The sequence below is a fragment of the Boleophthalmus pectinirostris genome, unplaced genomic scaffold, assembly GCF_026225935.1.
Source record: "Boleophthalmus pectinirostris isolate CB_2022bp ecotype Guang Dong unplaced genomic scaffold, ASM2622593v1 HiC_scaffold_8, whole genome shotgun sequence".
In the NCBI taxonomy this organism is placed as follows: domain Eukaryota; kingdom Metazoa; phylum Chordata; class Actinopteri; order Gobiiformes; family Gobiidae; genus Boleophthalmus; species Boleophthalmus pectinirostris.
In genome coordinates, this window is record NW_026571515.1 from 16,138,539 (window position 1) to 16,166,439 (window position 27,901).

The 27,901-nt window shown below is 38.2% G+C and overlaps 1 protein-coding gene across 1 annotated transcript; it reads right to left on the reverse strand.

Moving 5' to 3' along the window:
• Positions 1–668: 668 nt before the first annotated feature.
• Positions 669–23,703, reverse strand: bcap31 (B cell receptor associated protein 31). The gene is made up of 8 exons (XM_020922390.2): positions 23,557–23,703; positions 21,131–21,230; positions 19,909–20,009; positions 19,144–19,288; positions 12,234–12,369; positions 4,707–4,830; positions 4,110–4,210; positions 669–1,587 (listed from the first exon to the last, which is right to left on the reverse strand). Exons 2-8 carry the CDS (start codon positions 21,220–21,222, stop codon positions 1,561–1,563), a joined length of 726 nt encoding a protein of 241 aa, XP_020778049.1. The 5' UTR covers positions 21,223–21,230; positions 23,557–23,703; the 3' UTR covers positions 669–1,560.
• Between the last annotated feature and the right edge of the window lie 4,198 nt (positions 23,704–27,901).

Genomic DNA, 27,901 nt, shown 5'->3' on the forward strand with positions numbered 1-27,901 from the left:
GTTTGGGCTGGTGATGGAATGGTTCACTGCAAAATCCGAGGCCTTTTCTGTTGTGTTCATGTGGCGCCCCCTGCAGGCTGCTGTGATGCTGGAGAACACAAAGGAGAGACACTTTTGGCTCCTCCTCTCCTCGAACACTCAAACTCCCTTGACACAGATCTGCTGACCCCCCCGACCAGTCCTTGTGTTTGAGTGACACACAAAGGCCACTGACAAGCACAGTGGAAATATTGGTGCAGCCAAACTCTCTCTCTGCCAAAGCAACCATCTGTAAACTGGCCGAGCTGACCCAGATGTATTCTCTCATATCACCACTAGATGCCCTCCATGTTACTGCACACAGTGTACCAGCTTTGTCCTGACAGGAGACCAGAAAGGTGAGCAGAAACAAAGGCCAGGTGAGGGGTGATGGCAGGTGGGACAGGCCATCTACAAGTAAAAAATTTAAATCAAATAAATGTAGTTATATTTATGATTAGTCATGTAAAATAAGTGCCTTTATGCACCTATTATTTGTTGTTGAAACATAACACAACTTATCATTTATCAAATAAATATTATACAGCAGATTGTAGCTTTAAAGGTTTAAAACTCCTCAATTTAAAATTCTACTTTTGTATATATAGTACATTGTTCTAAATTCAAGACAGAATTAGTAAAAGCCAGAACATTTTTAAACAGTTTATTTGATTTTGAAAACCAGCGCTTTTTACAGTGGAATGAAACATGATGCTCTAAACTCAGTTCACCGTTTTACTGTTTAGAACCGAACATGACGAGAACCATTTCAAGAAAACGTGATTTGGGCTTTGGTCTTTCAACTTTCGGAAAGATTAATTACAATACTTTCAGTTTTAAAAGGTGCACTGTGTAACTTTTTGGTTGGAGGTTTGTCACCTGCTTGTTTCTATGGATATGTCATTGCTCTGCCAGAATGACATTAAACAGCTCTACATTGCATTTATTGGATTACAGGTGGCGTTATAGCTCAAAAATTACTGTGACAAGCGAAAAGCATTTGACAGACCCTCCACCAGAAGTTACACAACGTACCTTTAAAGCTTCAAACTCCCCAAAAAAAAAAGTGAGTCCTTGTAGGAGGAAAAACTTTGAATATGGAAAGGTCGTCGTTTCTGTTTAGATCTTAAAATCTAACAAACAAAATACAAATTAAACATTCTGTGACTTTTTTTTGGAATGTGGATAAGAAAAGTGTAACTCAGTGAGGAATATTATTTGAAAAAGAAATAAAAAAAGACAAAGTCATCTAAAAACAAACCGTGAAGAGAATAAAGCATAAAAACTGAACATTCACAAAACCGTAAACGTGAAAGAAGTGAGACTAAACCGCTCCAATTCAAACCTTTACATCTTGAACAAACCAAAACGACATTTCCTAAAATAAAAAGGAACCTTCAGAGAAAAGCCCGTCAGAGAACTGGTCCACTCCAAAAGTCTGATAATAAAAGTGATGAGTCCGTTTTGAACCAATCAGAGCGCAGAGGAGCAATGACACATGCGGTTGTCGGGCGGAAAAGCAGACACAAGGAGTTTGAAGCTTCAGTCGGATTTTTTGTCACTTGTTGCCTAGAAAAGAAAAAAAAAACACTTACATTAGCTTTATTACTTGCCATATCACAATACACCATTTTCTGTTTTTAACTATTTTCTAATTTAATTGGTTAAAGATCCTTTATTACGCAAAATTGACTTTTGTGAGATTTAAGGCATGTTGTGATGTTTCCTCATCATAAAACACACCTGGAGTTGTGTTTTGTTTCATTCACACATATTTAACTCTGCAGAAATCTTCTCTCAAACGCAAAACACTCCCACCTTTTGATGTCATGTGTTACTACAGGAAGAGCTCCACTGTGTTTTTAAACTCCACACACCTTCACTAGGATCATTGGGATAATTTCAGCTCTGGAATTGCCAATCTCTACTGAACTTAAAAAGGTAAAAATGTAGCTGTTCACTTGAAAACTACTACTTCAAAGCTCAAAATGCTCTGTTCCACCTTGTGATGTCGTGGAGATGTGGACAGACTAACAATAAAGAATTATGCAAATATGTGTGACTGAAACAAAACACAACTGCAGGTTTGTTTTTGAGGAGGTAACAACATTATAACATTCCTTAAATCTCACAAGAGTCAAATTTGTGTAATATTGGATCTTTAAATCAAAATGACTGTACTAGTATTTAGTACGAGCTAGTCAGGTTATCTTGGCGTTTTTATTGTAGTTTTCACATGTTATCTGTGTATATGTATATATATTTAACTGTTTCTTCTGTGTTTATGGGCTTTTATGTGAAGCACTTTGATCAGCTGAAGTTGTTTTAAATGTGCTATACAAACAAACTTGAACTGAATAAAATTCAAGTTTGGCGGCATGGTGGCTGAGTGGCTAGCACTCATGCCTCACAGCAAGAAGGTTTGATCCCCAGGTCGCCCGGGCCTTTCTGTGTGGCGTTTGCATGTTTCTCCCCGTGTCTGGATGGGTTTCCTCCGGGCGCTCCGGTTTCCCCCATCAACCCAAAACATGCTCCAGGTCTCCATGAACAGTTAATAGTCAAGGTCAGTTAAATACAATCAATTCAATCATTGTGTGTCCTTAGGCAAGACACTTCACCCACATTGCCTAGTATGAAAGTAGTGTGTGTGGTGTGAGTGATGGTGATGATGGTGGTCGGAGGGACCAATGGCACCGCGCTTCTGTCAGTGTGCCCCAGGGCAGCTGTGGCTACAATAGTAGCTTACCATCACCAGGTTATAGAGTGAATGAATAATGCTGAATAATGCTCTGTAAAGTGTCTTTGGTGAACAGAAAATGTCAGTTAAAAGCGCTATATACATAAAGACTTATTCATATTAAATACATAAATCAAAATCACAATTTGAATGGACACAATTTCAAAACTGCAAAGCCTGCAACTTTTATTACACTATTTTCTGATCCATGACATAATGTTGTTTCCTCATCAAAAACACACCCAGAGTTGTGTTTTGTTAAATTCACACGTTTGAGTAATCCTGTATTACTAGTCTGTCCACATCTTCAATGCTCAAAATGTTCTGATCCACCTTGTGCTGTCATGACGTTCTAGTTTAACAAGCTGCTTTTTACCTTTTGTTTGGTAGTAAGTGACAACCAAGGCTGAAATCATCCAAATAATGCTAGTGAAGGTGAATAGAGTTTAAAAACACAATGGAGCACTTCCTGTATTACCACATGACATCACAAGGTGGAACAGACTGTTTTCAGTCTGAGAGAAGAACGAACCGAAATCTGCAAGACTTAAACGTGTGTGAATGAAACAAAATAAACCTCCAGGTATGTTTTTGATGAGGAAACATGTCATGGATTAGAAAATAGTGTAATATAGGCCCTTTAAAATGCTCTATATTTTAAATAAAAATATGAAGGGCTCCTCTTCATGTAGTCCACTGATGTTGTAATGTCATTTGACAGTTCAATATTGACGATGCTCCCAGTTTAGCCTCGTGCCTGCTCGTCTTTTGCATTAGAGTGCCCACTCAGTGCCCAGCCTGTGCCCACTCTGTATACAGTGGAGTATTTATAAAGTTGTCCCAGCTCAGAGAAACCAGACCCCGGCAGCTGCTCTTACACCAGTACTGCTGCAGTAAATATACTCACTACTGTATTTACATATACAGGAAATGTTATGTAATGTGGACCGTTCGAGGAAATCAGGACGACCAAGACAATAGTCCTGTCAAACACAGGCATCTATCCAAAGGTTATTTTTGTTATTCTAATCTTTCCCTTTTTTGTGTATTTGACATCAAAACCTCTTCTAAATGATGCTTTAGTTTGCTGACTTTTCAGAAATGGCCAATGAGCAGCACATCTGTCAGCTAAAAGACACTGATACAGGTTAAGGGGAGTCGGGTGTCAGTCTGACAGTGTATGGACTTGACCTTGAAAAAAAGAGCCTTCTATAGATTTATATATAAGTGGAATTGTGTGTTTAAAGTGTTTCTGTGGGTTTGCCCCCTGGCCACGAGAGTTTGACAAATGTCTCTATCTTCTTTCCCCATTTCACGCTACATCTGCTTAGAAAATCATTTTGTATTTTCGCACCAGTAGTTTGCTGTGCTCCTCCAGCAGTCGGTCGTACTCCACTGTGAGGTTCTCGGCCTGTTTCTTCATCGCACGGACGTCACTGTCAGACTTCTGTAGAGCTACAACAACACAACATCATTAGATCGGGTTCAGACCGGTTTAAGTCAAACTCAGTTTAGCCGTTTTCATGCACACAAATATTATATTTATTATATTTGTTCAGTTCAGCTCAGGTCAGTGGTGCTGGCTCCAGACTGGGAACAGAGTAAACCAAAACACTCAGAGACTGGATTCATTCAAGCGCTGGCTGCTGCCTGACCTACTCACACCTGAATGTTTGGGCATGTGCCCAATGACCAGTTATGAAATCGAAAAATGTGTTTTTCACAGTTAAAAAGGCTTCATTGAAAAACAGGCCCGGAATAGTCCAGTCCGCCTCTATGATAGAGCTGTTCTCTTGTTACAAATTGTATTAATGACTTAAGCTTAAAAGTAATTTAAATTAAATTGTGATTAAAATGTGACTCACACCAAAACCCAACCAAACTCCAGTTTGTACTGGTCTGGGTTATCCTCTGGTTCTGGTTCTGGGTATAAAAGTGACTTGATTCATACCTTTCTTGGAAGAGTCCAGTTCCTCTTTGATCGTCTTCAGTTCAGATTTCAGGTTCTTGTTCTCCTCCTGGAGCCCGGCAGCTTTTCCTGGCTCTGGGATCTCGATTCCCGCCTCGCGCAGCTTCTACACAGGAAGACAGAGCAGCTGCTTACAGTTCATGAATATACAAATGAACACATCTTATACTAAGTTATAATATATTATAAACTTATTAACCCGTCAGTGAAGATTACACACAGGCCTCTGGGCTCCGGCTGTTTCTACAGTTACAGTGAAGTATTTTAAGTAACCATAGTAGCAGTAGTAATAACAGGAATACAGGTCACAGCTGCAGTCCACATGTTTTCCAGATGCTGCTGCTGATTCCTTCAGTCACTGGAGCTATTTCACGGTTAAGTAGAAAAACATGATTCCAGAGATCCGTCTATGAAAGTAGGTCAGCGGCTCCTGACTGTATGTTCTCATATACAGTAGAGAGGCATGACTCCACCCGGCCGCACAGACAGGTGCGAATACCAAACGCTCTTCTGACCACAGCTGCCTGGAAAGTACCAGACTGACCAGGAGTAAACGCAAGACCCAATCTTATATAAATATTATGAAGAACTCCAGAAGTCCAAATGACCTACTGCACTGAGACACTGCTGCTGCTGCTGTAACTATGGACAATACTATTGTTTCATTACTGCCTCTTATACTAGAACCATTCAACCGTTTACTTTTTTGATGGATATTTGGGATATTTTGTCTACATTGATATAAAGTAGCACAGATAAGAGACAGTAAACATGTGTGAAGATGAACGGAAGACAGAACAGAGGATTCACAGTGAAGGGAGCACGAGTGTGAGCAGACTGACAGTAGCAGTTGTGATGCCAAGGCGCTCATAAACCAGATTTTACTGCACTGAACCAGGTCCAGACCAGAGTTAGACCCAGGTCCAGACCAGAGTAAGGCCCAGGTCCAGATTTAGTCCCTTTGATAAACTCACAAAGTGCTGCTGCAGTTAGCTCTACAGGCAGGTTCGAGTTTCATGGACATGTATGTGTGGGGTCGGCTCTGCTCCAAGTCTCACTCGTAAACAGCAGTTAAAGCTCTGGATGATAATGTATCCCTATAAAATGTCTCCTTTTGTTTGAACTACGAATTTCTGAATAATGTTGTATATTCAAGTGATTTGTAATTGATTAGAACATTTCCTGACCATTTTAAAAGCAGACTATAAAAGCAGAGATTCTTTAAAAAGCACTTCTGAGGGGGCCAATTGCTTGTGTCCACAAAAATGTAATTTCTTTGCCAAGAATGTTCCACAGTATGGCATTAACCCCATCTATCTCTATGGACAAAAGCAGGCGATGCTTCCAGGCCAAGTTAAAGGTCAGCTCTGTGCCCAAGTAACACCCACTCACTGGAAGGTTCCAGGTTTGAGATTAGCTCAAGATCTGGAGATGGGTCAAAAGTGGCATTAAAAGGAGCCGGATCAAAGAGCACAAAGGACAAATGTCCCTGTGAGGACAATAAGGAGACCTTAAGCTTACCTTAAACTATATGGATATGTTTAATGCCATACTGGGAAACATTCCAGGAGAAAAAATAAGATGCGAAACCCTCACTGATAAAGTTAATTTAAGTTAAGAATTTCTGGACCTGTCAGAGCATTTACAACTCAACCCCAAAAAATCTGCATCTGTACCACAGAGATATGGAGCTAGGGCTGGGCAATTAATCCAATTCATTTGATTAATTTGTGTTTTTCTAATTTTCAATTATTAAAATTATAAAATTGAGGATTATTATGAAACAGGTTTCCTCCTGATTTGTAAAGCAGTGTTATGGTGCAATTAAACAATTGACATTGTAAAACATTTTATTTTAAACCATTATCATTAGATTAAGTATCTATTAACATGTAACTGAAGGCAGTTTACCAGTTCTTACATAAGAGCATATGATAAGAATGGAAAATGTAAAGAGCTTGCCCTGACTGAACCATAAAAACAATCAAACTCAATTAAAATTGTAATTATCCAGTGCGTGCCATATCCCCGGCCTAATATGGAGAAAGTGTTCTTATAGGATTTGAATTCTGCAGGCTGAAGGCCGAGCAGTGGAGCACACACACCGCTGTTATCAGGTGATCTGCTCCAGATTAATTTCTAGGTGAGTTTAAAGTGTTAAAGTGACGGTCATAAAAATATATAATAGGTCACACATCACAGGACTAATGATTAATGTACAAGTGTGTGCATGATACAACTGTGTAAAGTCCCATTGGGGCTTTATGCCAGATGCCGTCCCTGTTACCACACAGAACCTTGCCACAGCATCTATAAAGAAGGAGTGTGGTCTTCTATTGAAAAACACAAATATCCAACTCTTATATAATCTTAGCTCACAGGTCAAAGGTCAACTGATGGAAGGTGACCCAAGTTTAAAGTCACATGTTCCCCTCTACAAATAGGACAACATTAAAGCCAGAACCAGACCTGCGACTCCACACTCTCGTCTGAAAGGCCTCACTAGAGCTAGATTTATTACAATCAATGTTTACAGATCTCGTCTCCCGTCATGTTCTGAAATGCCTGGGATTCTTGAATTAGTTTCGCGGTTCATATTTCAGTCTTCTCTCACATGTTAATGCCCCTGGACATGTCTGTGTAAAGTGAACTTGGTGTGTAAAGTTCATGATACACAAACTTAACACTCTACTGCAATCCACAGATGTAAAATCAGACACGGGTAGTAATATTTAGGGTTCCCACTCATTTTCACTGACAAAATTTCAAAATTTTTCCATGGCTTTACATCACCTACATGTGGAGAATTGATCAGACTTTTAGGGCTAAATATGAAATGTTAAGCCTTTCCACTCACCTTATGGTTTGGAATTATAGATTTTTAACATTCAAAATACTGTCAGTGCATTTATTGTCGTGTCTTTTAAACAAAAAGCGCATACATTCAGAAATAATCATAATAGCCTAATGAAAACTTAACAGAACGCTGTAGTTGCATGAAAGAGACACAAAATTCCAGGACTTTTCTAGGCATGGAATGACATTTTCAATTTCCACGACTATTCCAGGGTTTTCATGACCGTGGGAACCCTGAACATTACAATATGGTAAGATAATTTAAAACTATTCAGTTTATAAAGATCCTATATTACGCAAATTTGACTCTTGTGAGCTTTAAGCCATGTTTTAATGCTGTTACCTCCTCAAAAACAGACCTGAAGTCGCGTTTCGTTTCATTCACACATGTTTGAGTAACACTTTATTATTAGTCCGTTTACATCTTCAAACCTCAAAATGCTCTGTTCCACTATGTGATGTCATGAAACTGTAGTTTTCATGTTAACAGCACCTTTTACCTTTAGTTTAGTAGAGATGAGCAATTCCAAGGCTGAAAATCATCCAGATGGCTCTAGTGAAGGTGTGTGGAGTTTAAAAACACAGTGAAGCACTTCCTGTATTACCACATGACATCACAAGGTGGAATTGAGTGTTCTAAATGAGCAGGGTTTGTGTGTTTAACATGTGAATGAAACAAAACACAACTCCAGGTCTGTTGGTGATGAGGAAACAGCATTAAAACAGATAAGAAAATAGCTTAGTATTGACCCTTTAAACATCTTCGCCTTGTGTGCTGCCAAGTTATGGCCATGACCAGGTGAAGTTATGATTCCAAGAAGACCCTCCCTGTACCCCCCGCCCGCCCACGTGCACACTCCCTGCCCATGTGCACACTGCTGATGTAAGTGATGCCAGTTGTAAAGTGTCAGGATCGCATCGCAAAGGGGAACAGCTCATACTTTCCTCCGGTATATTTAACTCCAATCAAACAGGGCTCTCCTCAGTGTCAAAGAGGAAACACGACTTTGACACAACAACAGATACACACAGATCTACACACACGCACACACACAAACACACACTCATTAACAAGATTATTACTAGGCTGATGAGAGCAGATGTGTTATTTTTATACAGCGCTAACACAACTTCTTTAAATGAAGCCAAGATTAAAAGGCTCATTACCAGGGCAAAGTGCATTTCCATGAATTTGGTAGTATCACGATGTGCCGGTCACAAACGGAGAGCACTCTGTTCCACCTTGCAATGTCAAGAAGTGCTCCACTGTTTTTAAACTCCGTAAACATTCACGAGAATCATTTGGACTAGGGCTGAGTCTCAAGACCTTGGCAACATGACACATAGGCCATGATACAGTGAGCTTTCGATTCAATACGGTTCAATAAAAAATAAAGATTAAATCATGGCTGTGACACTAAAAGTCTTCGTTGAACCACTCTTTGTGAAAAGTTATTATGAAACACACCCATTTTAATCATCAGAACAGTGAAAATGTCAAATGTGTTGCGTAAATTAGTTTTGTTGCTTGTTAAATGGAAAGAAACTGTCATGCTGTAACAAAATAATTTAGTAAAATATACAAAAAAATACTCTGGCGATATATGAATACAGCAGCCCAAGATATCGATACTGTATTATCACATTAAACAATACAATAGATCGATATTTTAATACTTTCGCATACTCCTAATTTTGACTATTTCAAAATGTAAAATGTCACTGTTAACTTGAAAACAAGGTGAAACAGAGCATTTTGAGCTTTGGAGATGTAGACAGACTAATAAATGATTACTCAAACATGTGTGAGTTAAACAAAACACAACTCCAGGTGTGTTTCTGAGGAGGCAACAGCATTATAGCATGACAAAAAGCTCACAAGAGTCAATTTGTGTAATATAGGACCTTTAACATTTAACAGAGTGGAAAGACAAGAAATCCTCATCTTTGCTCTCTCGGTTATAGAGTCTACTACCACCACTTTGGATGCTTTGATGATACACACTTATATTTTATCATTTAAAAAGGGGCACTGCGCAGCTTTTCTGGTGGAGGGTCTGTCACCTGCTTGTCTCCATGGAAATGTTATTGCTTTTTCTGGAAAGTTCCAACGTATGACAATAAACATCTAACATTTATTACATGTGTCTTTCTGTTGCTCAAAAAAAAAACAATAAATCTCTTTGTGAATAGGGGCGACTCTCCACTGATCTGACCTGTAATGTAGCCTATAGTCGTTTCCCTTGAGATAGACAGGTTTAATCTCTACAGTGTAGGAAAATCAATATATTGTATAGTTTAATGTGATGATACAGTATCGATATCGGGGCTGCTGTATCGATATATTGCCAAGACAATTTTTTGGTATATTTTACTAAATAATTTTGTTACAGTGCTACAGTTTTGTTGCTTGCTCAGAGGAATGAAACTCATTTATGCGACACATTTGACATTTTTACTGTTTTGATGATTAAAATGGGCGCGTTTCAGTTTAACTTTGCACAAGAAGTGGTTTAACACAGACTTTTAGAATCACACCCATGATTTAGCCTTTACTTTTGAATGAACCACAACAAATCAACTTGAAATATACTTGAAATATATCGAATCAAAAGTGCACTGTATCGAGATATGTATCATATCGTGGCCTATGTATCGAAGTATGTATAGTATCGGCAACTTCTTAGTAATATCCAGCTCTACTGTGAAACATTCCAGACAAAGCAATAACATCTCCATGGAGATAAGCAAGTGATGGAAACACCACCAGAAAAGTTGCGCAATGCACCGTTAAAAGTTGTTGGAAATTGGAAAACGCTGCATTAATCAGTATTTCCCAAACTTTGACTTTGCTTCTATCTTAGCTGCCTCTGTTCCCCCTAAAAGACTCTGAGCAAACAGAATAAAAGTCACTGAAATGTAGGAAATGTTGAGTAGACTGTAAATAAAGCGCTGGTATGTGACAGACAGCGGTGAATAAGAGTCACATGAAACTGATGCACAGGTTACATTTAGAACTGGCTCCATTTCATCTATTCACACCAAAGTGGCACTAACTACACACTGCCACCTACAGGACACAGGGGGAACTGCTGTTGGTGTGGGATTCAGGAGTCAGCAGTCAGGTTTAAGGTCTGTCCCAGGGCAGCTATGACAAGAAAATTGTCTTTTTAGCAGTAAAAACACGAAATCACAGATAGATATGCTTTATGTTATACTGTGGAACATTTCAGGCAAAGTTATCTCCAAGGAAACAGGTGCTCAATGGGACTGAGTCTACAGGACTATAGAGACTGGACAAGAGGAAAACTACATTATTTTAATATATGTAAAGTAGAATTTGTGCAGGTTATAAACTAATCTAAGCATGAAGGAGTACATCTGTAAATCTAAAGACTTTTCAAACATGTATTGTAATTGGAGTTAGATTTGAGTTTTTTGTTTTAAAAGTAGAGTACACATTGTAAAGAAGTCCAGGAGCATAACATTTAAGAGTAGGGCTGAGTATCATCAAGAAGTTGCAGATACGATACATCTCTCGACACAGTGCAATTTCGAGTCAATGTGATATTTTTCAAACTGATTCGATACAGGTCAATAAAAAATAAAGGCTATGGCTGTGATACAAAGTCTTTGTTAACTCACTTCTTGTGCAAAGTTCATATGAAACACACCCAATTTAATAATCAAAACAGTGAAAATGTCAAATGTGTCGCATAACTGAGTTTGCTTCCTCTAAACAAGCAACTAAACTGTAGCACTGTAACAAAATAATTTAGTAAAATATACCAAAAAAATACTCTTGGCGATATATTGATATAGCAGTCCATGATATCGATACTGTATCATCACATTAAAACAACATGATATATCGGTATTTCAATATTTTTGCACACTCCTATTTAAGAGAAGACTGAAATATGAAGTGACAAACTAGTACAAGAATGTCATTTAGTTTAGATTGTAGAGGTCAAAAGCACGGATACAAGATCATTCTTCTAGTGTTCATCAGCGGGATCGGTCTACATGATGTTTTCCTGTTTGCAGAGGACATCATTGAAATTACTGGAGCTTTTGTGATTTGATAATCTGGCGCAATGTAGTCAAAAGTGTAATTAAAGTTGCCAGAGTCTGAAGCTATTGCCACACACTGGAGCCTAGAGGAACTGTCTGATCCAATCATACTGTACAAGAATGTTCTGCCTGTTTCAATCTTTTCTCAGTACACTTCTCTGAATTCCAATTAATGGAGAAAAACAAATAAACAGATCAATGCTGCTCCCCACAGGAGACAAGAGGAACTGCAGCGTGTAATGTATGCATCTGTAGTGGACCATCTAAACATCTGGAGACGGAGCAATGCTGCCACCTGCTGTTGACAAAGGGGACTGCAGTTTAACAAGGAGGGTTGAGGTTTGAGACTTTGGAGGAGTAACAAAATTGTGTCGTGCTCTACTGACAAGTCTATGTGTTTGTATTGCAAGTATTAAAAGAGTTTTTACCTTCAAATCCACACGCTTAAGATGCAGAAAAATACATGGAGAAACATTAAACATGAAACAACAGAAAAATCATGCTTTATGACTAAACCCCTTCAGGCAGGTCTAGTAAATGTAAACCAGCCCAACAGCATAAGCCTGTGGTATGCCTCACCTCCTGCAGAAGCTCATTCTCATCCATAAACTTCTTGGCGGCGGCGCTCGCTCCTTCGGCCTGTTTCTGGAAGGCCTCGTTGGACGCCATCAGAGAGGCCTGCTGGGACAGGAGGGTGGCCAGTCGACGCAGCAGCCTGGAGAGAAACAGATCTGAGTCAGGACTAAACAAGGACAACATTTAGGGAAAGCCAACATAGCCATATTACACCAGCACTATGGAACTTTCCTGGTAGAGCATCTGCATAGAGAAGCTTTGATTGGTCTAGAATGTTACACAGTATGGTATTAAACTCACTCTCTTTACAATCTTCACTGTTTTTCGGTCTAAGGAAGCTCTAGGCTCACAAAGACAATTCCCCACAGTCACAGCCAGGGTCCCACGGTCACGATCCTATTGGTCAGTCTCGATCATACTCTGAGTGACAGTCAGTTTCAACCAATCACGGTGAAGAGAGCCCTTTCATTACGAGAATAGTGTTTATTTTTTTGCCTACTATGCACCACAAATCAACAGTAGGACTAAACTAAACTAAAAATAAACCAAAACTGGAATTAGAGGTCTGCGCAGGACAGTCCCGCTCCCGCCTGCAAGTCCCCAAAGATACAGACATTCGCTTTCTTAAGCTCTACCAAACACGGAGAAGGGGGAGGAATTGTCTTAACATGTGCACGAGATTAGACCACATCTGCAAATTTAGGCTGCTTAAAATATTTTTATAATGCTAAATAAAATATCCAGCACAACTGATGTATGATAGACATACATTAATCATTTGTATATTTTACTTTACACTCATATTTAGTTTGAGGGACTGCAGTTCATCATCCCACCTGCCCACTCCCACATTGTGCAGTCCCGCTCCTGCCCGCGCCCGCAATGAGCTTTCAAAATGTGTCCCGCACTGCAATGTTTTGCTTTGGGTCCAGCGGGTGCAGGGCTCTACCTAGACTCTCAACCATTTATGTTGAGGTTAAATATACTGTACATGGATTAAAATTCTTGCATTACTAGGTGCATTGTGTATTTTTTCTGGTGGAGGGTCTGTCAAATGCTTTTCTTCATGGAGATATTTTTGCTTTGTCTGGATTGTTTCACAGTATGGTACTAAATTTTCATCATCATGGAGACCAAACCAGACCAAGTTACAGGCCAGATCTATGGAGAGGTGACACCACTCACAGTCAGAATGCCTGTTTTGCTAGCTATTTTTGAGCTATAAAACCCATCTGTAATTTAATAAATGTAAGGTAGAGCTGTTTAATGTCATACTGTGGAACATTCCAGGCAGAGCAATGACATATTTATAGAAACAAGTAGGTGATGGACCTTCCACCAGAAAAGTTACATGAGTTAAAGATGCATTGTGTAAAGATTTATTTATAATTTGTAATATATGAACACGTATTTGCATTTCTTCTTGTTTTAAGGCCATTTATCTGCAAAGATGACCCAACCTGTGGATAAAAATATCTAAAGATGAACTAAAGTCTGGTCAGTGGAGTAAATCTCTGCAGACAGACAGAGTTAGATAAAGTACATCTGTCTCTCTATTATCCTGAAAGAAATTCGTTGATTAGTTGTAATACTCAAGAGTGGAAGGCTACTCAAGTTTAAGATCTGCACTGTGAAATAACCTTGACAAATATAATACATAACAGGCTACACAGCTCTGACATAACAAAAACACACAGGGGCTTTCTGACCCTGGCCCACTGACATAATGGAGTCCAATTACCTCACTGTCTCTCACACATTTAGATTCCTGCATCTTACTGTACAGAGAGGCTCAGTGACAGGCAGACACACATCCCCCAGGACACAGGGCATTTCTGACCCCATTCCTCTGCACTAGAATACTGCATAAGGGTTTTGTTACGGTCAGCGAGGAGGTGGTGAAGTGATGCTCATATATTTAGACTCTGTATGGTGAAGACAGGAGACAGCAGGCAGTGGACGGAGCACTAAAGGCAAGTTTGGCCAGGTTTGAAGGACAGAGCTCGACCCAAATAGGGAGAAGAAGAATGGATCAGTTTTACATAGAGCGGTTCGAGCTGGGTTAGCTCCCCATTGTCGCACCTGGTATTCACAATTTTGCCATCCAAGTACTACCCAGACCTGACCTGGTTTAGCTTCTGAGATCAGACGAAATCAGACTTTGACGAGCTGGTATGACCACGTAATAAAGTTTTATGACTGGATAGGCTGAGTGCAAGTTTAAACAATGCACTTTAAGACGGCAGCAGAAACTTTATTTTGTGTATCTTTGTCTAAATTATGTAATGTTTATATTATGTGGTTTGTGTTTTAATCATAGACTGTATAAATGAGTGTGACGTCACCCATAGAGTTCAGTTCCAGTCAAATGAAGTTCATGAGGCTAGCAATTACAGAAGTGAATTTAGAGTCAGGTCCATATTAGGAATAGCAGGGTATCCCCAGGTTTGATTACCCAAAATTTAATACTTTAAAGACCTTTTTAAGACCAACATCACACCCATTATGCGGGCAAAAAACACCAGATCCAATTCTCATAATGACCAACCAACTGTGGTACTATATCTAGAATCCAAGAGCCACTCTGGATTAAACCTTCACTTCCCCATGATCCATCCAATGTCTTCCTCCATTCCACATTAGACGTTCATTCACATTACATGATTTCACACTTGTGTTGTTTTTTTCCTCCCTCCATTTAACATTGCACTTGAGTATACCAAAAAAAGGCTAATGAAATTGAAGGCCTTAGTGAAAAAAATAAGACTTGGACAACATAAGTTAAGACCTTTTTAAAGACTTTTAAGACCCTGCGGCTGAATAGGATTTTTTTTTTTAACTGGCAAAATAGCAAAATAAAAAACACCAGGATCATGTACAGTGAGATAATATGAACATTTTAAGACCAAAATGATGAGGCTCAGAGCATCAGTTTCAGAGAGGAGCCACAATATTCCAATGTAAGTCAATGGGGGCCAGGGTCAGAAAGAGCCAGAAGCGCCCGCATGCCATTTATATATAGTCTATGGTTTAATATGTTTTAATGTGTCTGTTTAAATGGGTGAATGGGCTTCTCGCACCCTTTTTCCATTGTGTAATTATACTGCAGATGGCAAATAAACTCAACTGAAATTAACTACAGGCATCATCGTTCAATACATGCCAGCAGAAGCAAATGTTGAGCTGTTCAGTGTGGAATAAAGGACTTCTATGACTTATATACTTTAAATACTAAGAGTACAGAGATTTTTGGGATGATCCTGCTTTAGGGTTATTCTTAGGGGTGTAACAAAATCCAAGTCTCACGATACGATATCGTCACAGTATGAACCTCACAGTACGATATTTATTGCAATACTGTGGGAAAGCTCACGATATGTTCGGGAGGCTCATGATAAGGGATGTAATGATATCCATTTATTGCAATATTTTGTGGAGGCAACAAAACTGTTAATATGCTACTTTTTCCTCTTAAAATGTCCTTGATGAAACTTAATCCAAAGAACTAAGCCTTAAAAGTGCTTAGAACAGTTATTTCTTCATGTAGTCTGCACTGAAATGGAGCAAAGGATTCTCCAATAATGATTCAGAGGTTTTTAGGCCACACAAACTATCTGCCTGACAGTGCAGGATCAGGAGTCACTGACATCAATACAGGCTGATCCAGAGCTGATTCACTGAAGTGTTGAAAAGTCCTGGGCTTGTGTGTTCAGATAACATCACACTCATCACATTCTAAACGTCTGGAATGTTTAATAGAAATGAGGTCAGGTTATATACAGTTTTTTGTCCTTTTCCTTAATGCACCAGGTTCAGAAAAGAAAACATGGGTACTAATCTTATAGTGCTGTTAAATTTTTTGTGGTACCATTTAAAAAAAATGATGTATATATCTTGAGTAAAGATTCTGAAACTATTTGAAACCAGGTCAATATGTATAGCCTTACTTACTATTAGAAACTATCCTAGATAATACATAGGGCTGTACAGCTCTAGAAAGGTATCAACTTTCTGACAAGCATTGTGATTACACTTTCACATCTGTGATTTAAGTTTTAATAATAATTCTAATAATAATATTCTTTAAAGGCCACCATTAAAAACATATCCAGAAGAATTGACAAAAAACTGAAATATGAACGAATACAAGAATCACATTTCAGAACATGTTTGTACAGAGCTAAACTACAGGGTTTGGAGTTTTTATGCAGAACAAAACTGGATTATTTTAGTTTCTAGCATGAATAAAGACTGAGGGCTCATTCTAATGTGTTAAACATGCACATATTTCAATTATTCACTGTACTGAGCACCAGTCTACAGCCCTCGATTGGCCCTCTGCTTCATCTGTGTTTAGATATGTGGCCATTGATGAAAAAAGTTTGGACACCCCTGTGTTATTGCTTTGACATTAAACATATCCATTTATTCATTATTATTCATTACAATTATGTTTTTAATGCTCAAAACTACAATAATTATTTTTCTGACTCTCCACAGACCTGACCTGTAATGTAGTGTAGTACTGTAATTTGCTGGTCTCCTTCGTGATAGATAGGTGTAATCTGTACTGTGGAATATTCTAGACATGAAGACAGTTAACTGACCCTCCACCAGAAAAGTTGCACAGTGCATCTTTAAAAAAATACTAGTGTTACACCCTCTGCTGTTTTTTAATACCTTTTGTTGTTTTTAATGTCATCTTTACATGAGCAGCACTTTGGAAACTATTTCTATCGCACATTTTATCAACAGAACAAAGTGGATTTTGTTTGAATCCGTTGAAGGTTTGACAGATCTGGGGAAGTCTCTGTATGTGCCCTCATGACTCTGACTCAGCCAGAGGTCAGGGGGTTAAACAGATCCTTTACAAATGGTGATAATATTTGTGGACTGTGAGTCTGAATGAGTAAGGGGGGGATGGATGCAGTAAGAGCTGACAGAACACATTCTACATCTTCAGTAAAACCAGGAGTGAACCTAGAGTCCATTCACAACAACAGGAGAGAAGGAGAGAGAGACAGATGGAGGGAGAGGCCAGATGAATGGAGGAAAGGAGAGAAGACTGCTCAGCTGTTGTGGGCTTAGTATGAGATGACAAACATTTCATCACTTTACAGTAACACTAAAAGAGATTATGTGCACACAGACACTGGATACAGAGGAATAGAAGAGCTGAAGGGACAGCTGAGGAGCTCATGAGTCTGACTCACTGCTGCAGGACAAAGAGAGACAGCTCCCTCATGTGGGCACAAAGGAATTAACTGCATGAAGAGATCCAAAATAGTGCTTCAACTCATTTTAAACTTTTGTATTGTACAGTAACACATTTTAATTTTTTGTACAATCAGAAAACTCAACTGAAGTTTCTCTTAAGGGGCTATTTTTACTCTATTTTCTGATCTATGTTATAATGTTGTTTTCTCATCACAAACAGACCTGGAGTTGTGTTTTTTTCATTCAAACTCTGCATATTAAGCAGTTTTTCTCTCAAACAGAAAACACTCTGATCCACCTTGGGACGACATGCGGTAATATAGGAAGTGCTCCACTTTGTTTTCAAAACATCTTCTGTTGTTCATCTCTTTTGAATAAACAGTAAACTGGTAGCTGTTAACTTGAAAGCTATAACTAGATAACATCACAAGGAAAACAGAGCATTTCGAGCTTTGGAGACGTAGACAGACTAATAATAAAGGATTACTCAAACATGTGTGAATGAAACAAAACAAACTCACAAGAGTCACTATTAGGTACCATATTTTCTGGGCTATTGGGCGAGCTCTTAAGCCTCCAACCCAATCAAAAACAACTGTGCGCTCCGCAAACCAGAGCGTCCTATACACGAATCCACTTGGGTGTCCCAGCACGACTTCAGTAAACTACAAAGCTGCACCACCCACAGCGCACGCAACCACGCATGGAGCAGACAGCGATCGCGCAGCGAAAAACACCCGCAGCCACACTCATCACTCCATATGGACGAGGAATGTAACGGAGGAACGAACCGAAAAAGCAAGTGCAATGTGCCAGTTCTAGCCACAACAGAGTCACTGCGAACACGCCAACAATCCAGCGGTACCAGACAGCACCCTCCCTACACGCCACAACTGAACAAAGCCGAGAGTCACCGTGAACGCGCCAAACAAAGTCCTACTGAACCATCTAACTGTTGTGTTTCATTTAAAGTCCGGTGCGGTTTATTTGCGAAAAAAGTTCGAAAATAGACCATTCTATGACAGTGCGCCTCATAATCCAGAGCTCCTAATAGTGCAGAAAATATGGTAATATAAGAGGTTACGACCCCAGCTTGTATTTTGTGGGTGTGCTTGTGCTGCTGCTGCTTGCTGCTGCTGCTGCTCCTCTCCCCCCTCCCTTCCAGATTCCAGAGAGTGGGAGGGTCAACCCAACGAGCTGAATCTGGTTGAGGGCGTGGCATACCACCTTTAAAAGCTGGCTGCTGGAGACTGCTCTCTTCTCTCCACCATGCAGCCATAACTTTGTTAGCACCTTGTTTTTAAATAAATACCTATTTTTGTAAACATTTTTAAACATGTGTGACTCCCTCTGGTTCGAACTCTGAGCCAGTTCGTAACATAGAACCTTTAAAGCCTTTTCCTCCTGCTGTACTCAGTGATTGGCCCACTGTTCGCTGGTGGACATTCCAAATACTGTTGTAATAATAGTACTTAACTCTCATTTTACATAAGCATGGGGCAAAGGTTTGAACTACTGGAACTGAAATTTGTCACTGAAACTAATCTGTAACTAAATTTTCATTGATATAACTCATGATCCATCTGACATAATTTGCATGGTCTCTATTTGCCTGTATATCACAGAGGTGTGTGGTTTAGTGGTAACCATAGTGATGTGCTGGAACTTGTGGCTGGTTGGTGTTCAGTTCACTCACAGACAGAGGAGTAAAGCGAATCCTGCGATGTACTCGTTCCTCTGGGCTCGGAAAAGTTTCATGTGGATGTGTTCAATGGCCGTGGGATTGTTAGTCAGATCCACTTTCTCTGTGACGCTGTATTTCCTCACTTCCCTGAACGCATCTGAGAAGAAAGAATGTTTACTTTATTAAACATATTTCACAGTTTCACCTGCATTTTATATTGGGTGTTTGATTTGTAGCACTAAATTATAACAATAATACTACACTATAAATTATATTCCCTATTTGGCTTTAATGTCCAAAATCTCAAATCAGAATCTCCATTGCACCGCAAGACACAGACGATCTGTTGTGTCAGTCAGTCAAGGTGCACTATGTATCTTTTTGGTTTGTTTGGGGCCCATCACCTGCTGGCTCCTAAGGATATGCCATATCTTTGCCTGGAATGTTCCACAGTATGACATTAAAAAGCTCTACCTTACATTTATTAAATCACAGGTGGTATTACAGCTCCTAGACAAATAGGTATTCTGACAGTGAGATTGTCTCGCTACAGATCTGACCTGGTCTCCATGAACAAAGAAAGGTTTAATACCATACTGTGAAACTTTCCAAACAAAGCAATTAATATCTCCACGGAGAAAAGAATTACACTAAAGAAATATTACTAAATGCACTTAAACAAGTTGTATACATCATAGTTGTGATATCGTTGCTGCCCAGTCCAGCATATAAGGGTTTACAAATACAGGATAAGGAACAAAAGAAGGAAACTCTCACCGATGAGGAGGAAGACCAAGATGGCGATGGCCACCATGAACCAGGTGTTTCCATAGAGAGCGATGGTCTGCACCAGACGAGACTTGAAGATCTTACTCCATCTAAAACAAGAGATACAAAGTTTACAAGGGGAGAATATAGTGATGTCTCCTAACCTGCTCTGGAACTACTTTTGTAGTTTGTTTTTTAACATACTTTTGTTGTACACAATACAATTAATTGAGGTTAAGGTACACTTTATTGTGCCCATAGGGGAAGTTGACCAATCCTTCAATGCCACTGGAGCATCGTGTCAGGAGCAAGACAGTGCAGTACACCGCCTAGTGACGATGTGCAGGTCTTGAGCTTGTCTTGGTCAGGACTACCTCAGCTGAAAGATTTTACCTATTGTGCATGTTTTGGGTTGATGCGGGAAACCAGAGTGCCCAAATCAAACCCACCCAGACACGGAGAAATACAGAAAGTCCTAACCACTAACATTTTAGTCTGGGCACTTTTTAAAGTACTTGATGTAAACCACTAGTAGTTCTGTACGAGTGAGCCTAAAGCTTTTTATCTTAAACTGACACCACATGTTCCGATGACAATGTTAAAAGTTGAGTTCAAATCATAGACTGTATAAATGTATAAAATGACTGTATAAAACCCACTAGCCATCATTTTCCAAATAGAACGTGTTCATGGGGGCCCTTCCAGCTCCTTTGACTCTGGCTACAACTGACTTTACAATGAAAAACTGTCATCCCTCTCTTTGCAACTGCTGCAGTGAGCCTCGTCATTTTTGTCTTAAATTTTCCGTATTAACCTGCTCTTTACCTGCTTCCATTATGAGCTTCATTTGACTGGAGCCAAACACTGTAGGTGATGTCACACTCTCTTAATCCACTTCTGTATACAGTCTATGGTTCAAATGTACTAAACCCTTAAAGTCAAAGAGGGCTGTGATTGTGTCCTTAGAGCTCAGTGTGAGAGAGATAAGGCTTTCTTGGTTTGAGATACCACAGTAGATAACTCTATTTACTGCACAGGTCACACACATGCATTTAGCTACATACTATTTACAGACCAGGCACAAGAAAGAGCTATTTGTTCAAGGAAAAACAGTTTATCCTCTCTAGGCCCATTTTGGTCTTTTGCAGGAGTGGTTCCCAATCTGTGATTCTGATCCTGCTGCATTTTTCTTGGTTTAGACAAGAGCTATAGTTTGCTCTTGTTCCCTTACCTTTTGGGGGAGATGAATGGAATGCACAGAAGCAAAACTAAAAATACTTCGACATAAAGAAACGTAGCCACAGCCGTCCACTGGAGACTCATCTTTGCACCTGGGGGAAGATATAAAACATTAAATGAATAATTGGCAAAGGTTTATCAGCTCCTTCCATGAGTACATTTAAACCTTCTTTACACAGTCTACGGTTTGTTCACTTTAAAGTTAAACTATGTCATATAGACTTGCGAAATGGTTGCGATGCTCAAAAAAGCTCCAGCAAGAGGGTGATATCATCTAGATCTAAATAAGGAAATGCAGTTTATTCGTGTGATAGCCAAGAATGCTGTGTAAAAAATGATTTCCCTGAGTTGCAGTTCCAGTTTTGAGTCCTGTGTTCCCTGTCTCAGCAGATTTCATACAAAACTATTGATTTGTCACAGTTTTATAAAAGAAATGTACCATGTGTGTCCTTATTTTGGACCAATTTGATACCTGCCAACAGTAAAGAAAAGGGGTGTGCAAAAATATTGAAATCTCAATATCTTGTATCTTTTAATGTGATGATACAGTATCGATATCGTGAGCTGCTGTATCCATATAGTGAGTATTTTTTTGGTATATTTTACTAAATTATTTTGTTACAGCTACAGTTTTGTTGCTTGTTTACAGGAAAAAAGCCACACATTTGACATATTCACTATTTTGATGATTAAAATGGTGTGTTTTATATGAACTTTGCACAAGTAGTTGAACAGCCATAATTTAACCATAATTTTTATTGAACCGCATCGAATCAATTTGAAATATATCCTATTAAATCGAAAGTGGACTGTGTCGACATATGTATCGTATCAGCAACTTCTTAATGATACCCGGCCCTAGTAAAGAGAGGTATAAATTGTCATTTGTTTAGGTAAAATACAGAAAAGCTGCTTAAAAATGACCAAAACACAAATAAAATGTGACTAGTCTGACTCACATTAGTCATGAATGGGCCAATTTTCCTTAATCACGCACACGTTTCACAATTTTATTATTACCAACCACCACAAACTAGTGATGTCCCAGTTTTTGATTAAAATCTGCTCACCCTATGCATGTATTGATTAGACTATGTACTGGGAGCACCAGTGATTCTTCCTCCTGTTTAGTACAGCCAGTGTTGGGGAGTAACAGATTACATGTACCGGAGTTAAGTAATCAGAGTACAAATTATGAGTAACTGTATTCAGTTACAGTTTCAATGAGTGATAATTGGATTACAGTTGATTACACGGCGGTATTTTCCTGTTTTCACATTTTGGGCTATATCCCTGTTTTTGTTTTTTCGTAATTCCACTCATTGCCAGACACTAAACCAGGTCTAAACCAGGTCTAAACCAGGTCTAAACCAGGTCTAAACCAGGTCTAAACCAGGTCTAAACCACGTCTAAAACCACGTCTAAAACTACGTCTAAAACTACGTCTAAAACTACGTCTAAAACCACGTCTTAAACCACGTCTTAAACCACGTCTTAAACCACGTCTAAACCAGGTCTAAACCACGTCTAAACTAGGTCTAAACTAGGTTTAAACCAGGTCTAAAACCAGGTCTAAAACCAGGTCTAAAACCAGGTCTAAAACTGGTTTAAACCAGGTCTAAACCAGGACTAAACCATGCTGCGTGGACCATGTCTCCTCCTCTTCTATCAATAATATTTTTAATACAGTTAAGTAAACACTGGGCTTTTTATTGTCTTTTATCAGACAAAACTTCTTATGTGAAGATTTCCTAGTCTGCTCTACAGCACAGCAAATCAAGTAATCCAAAGTATTCAGATTACGTTACTCACTTTAAGTAATTTAATGGATTACGTTACAAACTACATTTTGGAGTATGTAATTGGTAATCTGTAGGGGAATACATTTTAAAAGTAACCTTCCAAACACTGAGTACAGCACATTCAGTACATTCAGTAACTAGAATTATTACAGGAAAAGAAAAAAAGACCACTCAGGGTAAAAAAGGGGGTGTGGCGGCGCCAAAACTCTGTGCTTTTTTGCTAAACTGCGTCTAATGAGTCAATTCTGTGAGTAGCTACATGTGACCAAACTTTTGATCCGACCAAAGCCGCAGATTTTAGTTACAAATAAATCCGCGTTACCTTGGCGCTTAAATTTTTGCCAAATCACTTCTGTTTTAGGCCAATGACAACACAGTATTAAGAAATATTACTGAAAACCATCGATTAAACACTAAAATAATTATTAATGGAGAATACTTTGTAAACATTTGCCATGAAGTGCATTTAATCGAGAAAATTCAAGGTAAATAGTAAAACTTCATGTGTTTTCAAAAAGCTGTCGCAAAAGTATCTTAGCATTTAGCTTCGATTTAGCAGTTTAAGTTAATATAACATTGTTTAAGCATTTTCTTAGCGTAAAAATACTGGACTGACCTGTAAACTTTAAACAATTAAAGGTGAAATCGTGCACTGACAGCTGCTCGTTGTTTGACGCCTCTGCTCAACGCGTTAGCCTTTAGCTTAGCTCCTTAGCCCTGAGTTTATAAACACTTCCGGCGTGCGTCATTAATGCCAGCTCATCCCGACACGTGATTGGACAAGAGCTGATAAGCGTGCCGCGTCACCCAAACGAGCGTATTACGTCAGATTACGGGTGGCTCTTGCAACTTTGCTGCAATTTATATTTTATATTCACGTTGTATGTAGTTAAATATATAATAAAGGTACAGTTTTCTCTAATTAATTATATTTTGTTGTGGCCTACATTGAAAAGTTTAGTTTTTTTTGTCACTAAATTTTTATTAACTAACCAGCAGCTAAACCTCATTGCTATATTTACACTATTTAGCCCATCTTGCGTAATAAACATCAGCTTGAAGCCTTAACATGTATGTCAAACGCTCCATTTGATGAGTTTCCTCAATTAGTTTTAGCCAGTCCTTAGTGTTGGGAAGGTGACTTTTAAAATGTATTTCCCTACAGATTACAGATTACATACCCCAAAATGTAGTTTGTAACGGAATCCATTAAATTACTTAAAGTGAGTAACGTAATATGATTAATTCCGATTACTTGGTTTGCTGTAGAGAAGCAAAGACTAGGATATCGTAACATAAGAAGTTCTGTCTGCTAAAAGACAATAGAAAGCCCAGTCCTTACTTAACCAAATTAAAAATATTATTGATAGAAGAGGAGACATGGTCCGCACAGCGTGGTTTAGTCCTGTAAAATCCTGTAAAATCCTGTTTTAGTCCTCTTTTAGTCCTGTTTTAGTCCTTGTTTTAGTCCTGGTTTAGTCCTGGTTTAGTCCTATTTTAGTCCTATTTTAGTTCTGGTTTAGTTCTGGTTTATTCCTGGTTTAGATCTGGTTTAGACCTGGTTTAGTGTACAGCAATGAGTGGAATTACCGAAAAAAAAAAGAAAAAAAAAGAAAGAATTTAGCCCAAAATGTGAAAACAGGAAAATACCACCGTGTAATCCATTTATTTCAACAAAGTAACTGTAATCTAATTACCACTCATTCAAACAGTAAATGTAACCGAATACAATTACTCATAATTTGTACTCTGATTACGTAACTATGTTCATGTAATCTGTTACTCCCCAACACTGCCAGTCCTCTAGCAAAGGTGAGTCTGGTTGAAGCCATTAAAGTGTAATTTCCTTATTAGTTCAGACACATAGAATTTTGAATAAATATCTGACATTGCTTGGTAAATCGGGTATAACCCCCATGTATGTGTCATCACATTTTGAGTGACAGTAAAATCGATTATTTGTCCAATTGTTGATCCAACATGTGTCCAAAATGTATTCAACTTCACACAGGACCAGAATATGTGGGTATCTCCATATTATCTCCATAAACCCTCCAACATTTAGAGTTGTTTGGATTCCAACTCATTTGTTGCTTGGGGGTTATGAAAAATGAAATTATGAGAAAAGATATAATGACAGTGTCAATCCACGTTCCCTTTACCCAAACAAAAACAAAAAAAGGTTTGTTTACATTTTACTATTGTTTAATTTCTGCCACCAGAGGGAGACATAGACATTGACATGATGACTGAAGTTGCAGGTTTGATCAGAGCAGAGGTGTGGAAAGTAGCCAAGAATTGTACTCCAGTATGAGTAACGTTGTTTTAAAATAGGTTTATTGAACTTTTAGTACCAAGTAGTCTAAGAAATTACTCGAGTAAGAGTAAAGTGTATGGGAAAACTACTACACAGGAAGATTAGGCCTAATTAAAAACAACTGTTTGGACATGACATTGATTTAACTTTAAGGACAAATCCTTGAATACTCAAAATCTGATAGACCACAATTTACAAAAAACAAAACAAAACAAAAAACATCAAATCTGAAGAAAAAAACACAAATATTTTAAATAATTTAGGTCTAAAATTGTCAACACAATACTATACTCACAATGGGAAGAGTAACTAAGACTTTTACTCAATTTAAGTAAGAGTATTGTACTTAAAACAAAATATTACTCAAATAGGAGTAAAAGTATGCTGTCTGAAAACTACTCCAAGAAGTACAATTTCTTTAAAAAGTGAACTGTGTAATTGTGTAAGTGCCAAAGTCTGTGTTTGGTTATGGATTCTTGGTTAAGTTACCAAAATACAATTATCCTGTTTAGTGTTGAAATGAAGCACATCAAGATATTCTAAATCTTCAGCTATTAATTTTACTTAAGGCTTATTTATTTCTTGTAAATATAAGTCAGAACATAAATATTTATTGTAATATATGTCAATAGACAGCACAACACAACAACAACTCAACTCAGCAACAAAAATGATTGTGTGTAAATCATTTTGGACATTTTATTAAAGCTTTAACAGCCTATTTAATACATTCTAAAAAGTAAAAAACAGTTATTTGTCTGTCCCACATTTTACAGCCTCCCCTCTCTCCCTTCCTCCCCTGTTGTCTCTCTCCCAGTCTTGCCCTAAATCCCATAATGAACCATTAAAAGCTTTTTGTGGCTGGGCAGAATTCAGTGTGTCCCGGCAGAGGGCCACCTGATTGGTCGAGACATTTTACAATTCAGCCAATCACAGCGCAGAGAGGAGAGGGTCGTTTTTTAAAAGATCAACAATCACTTAACCTAATGAAAAGAGTGAGGGATGGACCATTTTAAATCACTGAACACAGAGCACAATCTTATACACATATATTCGTTTTTACTTGTTTTTCTACTTTCTACTGGCAAAAATGTGCAAAACTAGGTCACCAATCATACAAGGCTTTACAGATTTTTTTATGTATTAACTCAATAATTTTGTCATCATCTATATTCTGGATAAGTATCGCCTTGAGAATCTAAACTCATATAGAGACTGGATATTAAAGTATGTTGTTGTTTTTGTCAGCGCTGATATTATTATAACTGTAGCATTGTGCACCACGCCCCAGGCCCATATGAGGTAAGCTTCCTAAATTTAATATCATCCCCTCACAATTACAGGGTTCTATCTGCGATCTGGCCTGGGTCTTTCTGAGATATTAAGGTTTAAAAGGGCCACACTACACTGTTTTCTGATGTTATAATGCTGTTTCCTCATTAAAAACAAACCTGGAGTTGTGTTTTGATTCATTTATACATGTTTAACTCACAAACTCTGTATATTTCTTCACTGTATAGTTCTTCACTGAAACTGAAATCACTCAGTTCCACCTTATAATGTCATGTGGTAATACAGGAAGTGCTTCTTGGAGATGTAGAGCGACTAATAACAAAGGGTTACTGAAATATGTGAATGAAACAAAACGCAACTCCAGGTCTGTTTTTGAGGATGTAACAACATTATAGCATGACTTAAAGCTCACAAGAGTAAATTTTGCATAATATAGGACATTTAAGGTTTAAATTTCTGACCGCTCATGGGTCTGGTCAAGCAGAATTATACAGCAAGGCCAAAAATTCAAGTTAATGCATCTGATATAAAAATGTATTCAACAGATAGCATATGTACTCTAGTATATTAAACTGTTTGCCTTTTTTCTGTAATATTTTTGGTTCTAAAGTTACATACATTTTAAACAGACCATGTATGAAACATGGAACAAAAATTATTTCCCAAATTTCAAAGACCTGCAAATCATGTAAATAAATGGATGTATTTCATCATATCTTGTGTTATTCGATCTTTGAACTGTTGATGAAGGTACATGATTTTTCCAAAAAAATTATAAAAATTTGCTTGGAAGGACTGACATATTTTATAGAAATAGTTACCTTTCATTTTGAAGTAATATTAAAGTATTCGGAAGAAAAAAGATGACAAATTATGCAAAATCATGCACCTTCTACTTGCTTGCACAATTTTCCCTCCGTTGCCATGACCTTTCTTAATATAAAATCTCATTACTCGAAAAGTAAGAGGTTTTTCAACCTAATCTTGTACCATATGGTAGAAAACTATATGAAGCAAATATTTAAACCAATTTGTTAAGGATATGTAAGTGAGAACCGCTAGTTATCGCTGTTTGTATTTATCACCCAAAAAGTGCTGCATATTTCATTCCCTCTGTTACCGACATGAGTTTTTACATTTTTTGTCAACAACTTGAAAGAATATCGCAGGTTTAACTTTACCCTGTTGGAGTGTTAACTCTTTCCTACATTCTGATACTTTACTTATTTCAATAGTCCCTCTAGTTTCTGAATAAGAGTTATTTTGAATGTAAAAAATCTGACCCTGTTTCCCTCCGTTACAGCTTGACCAGACCCTGATATAAAATAAAACAGAGAAATTTGTTTAAATA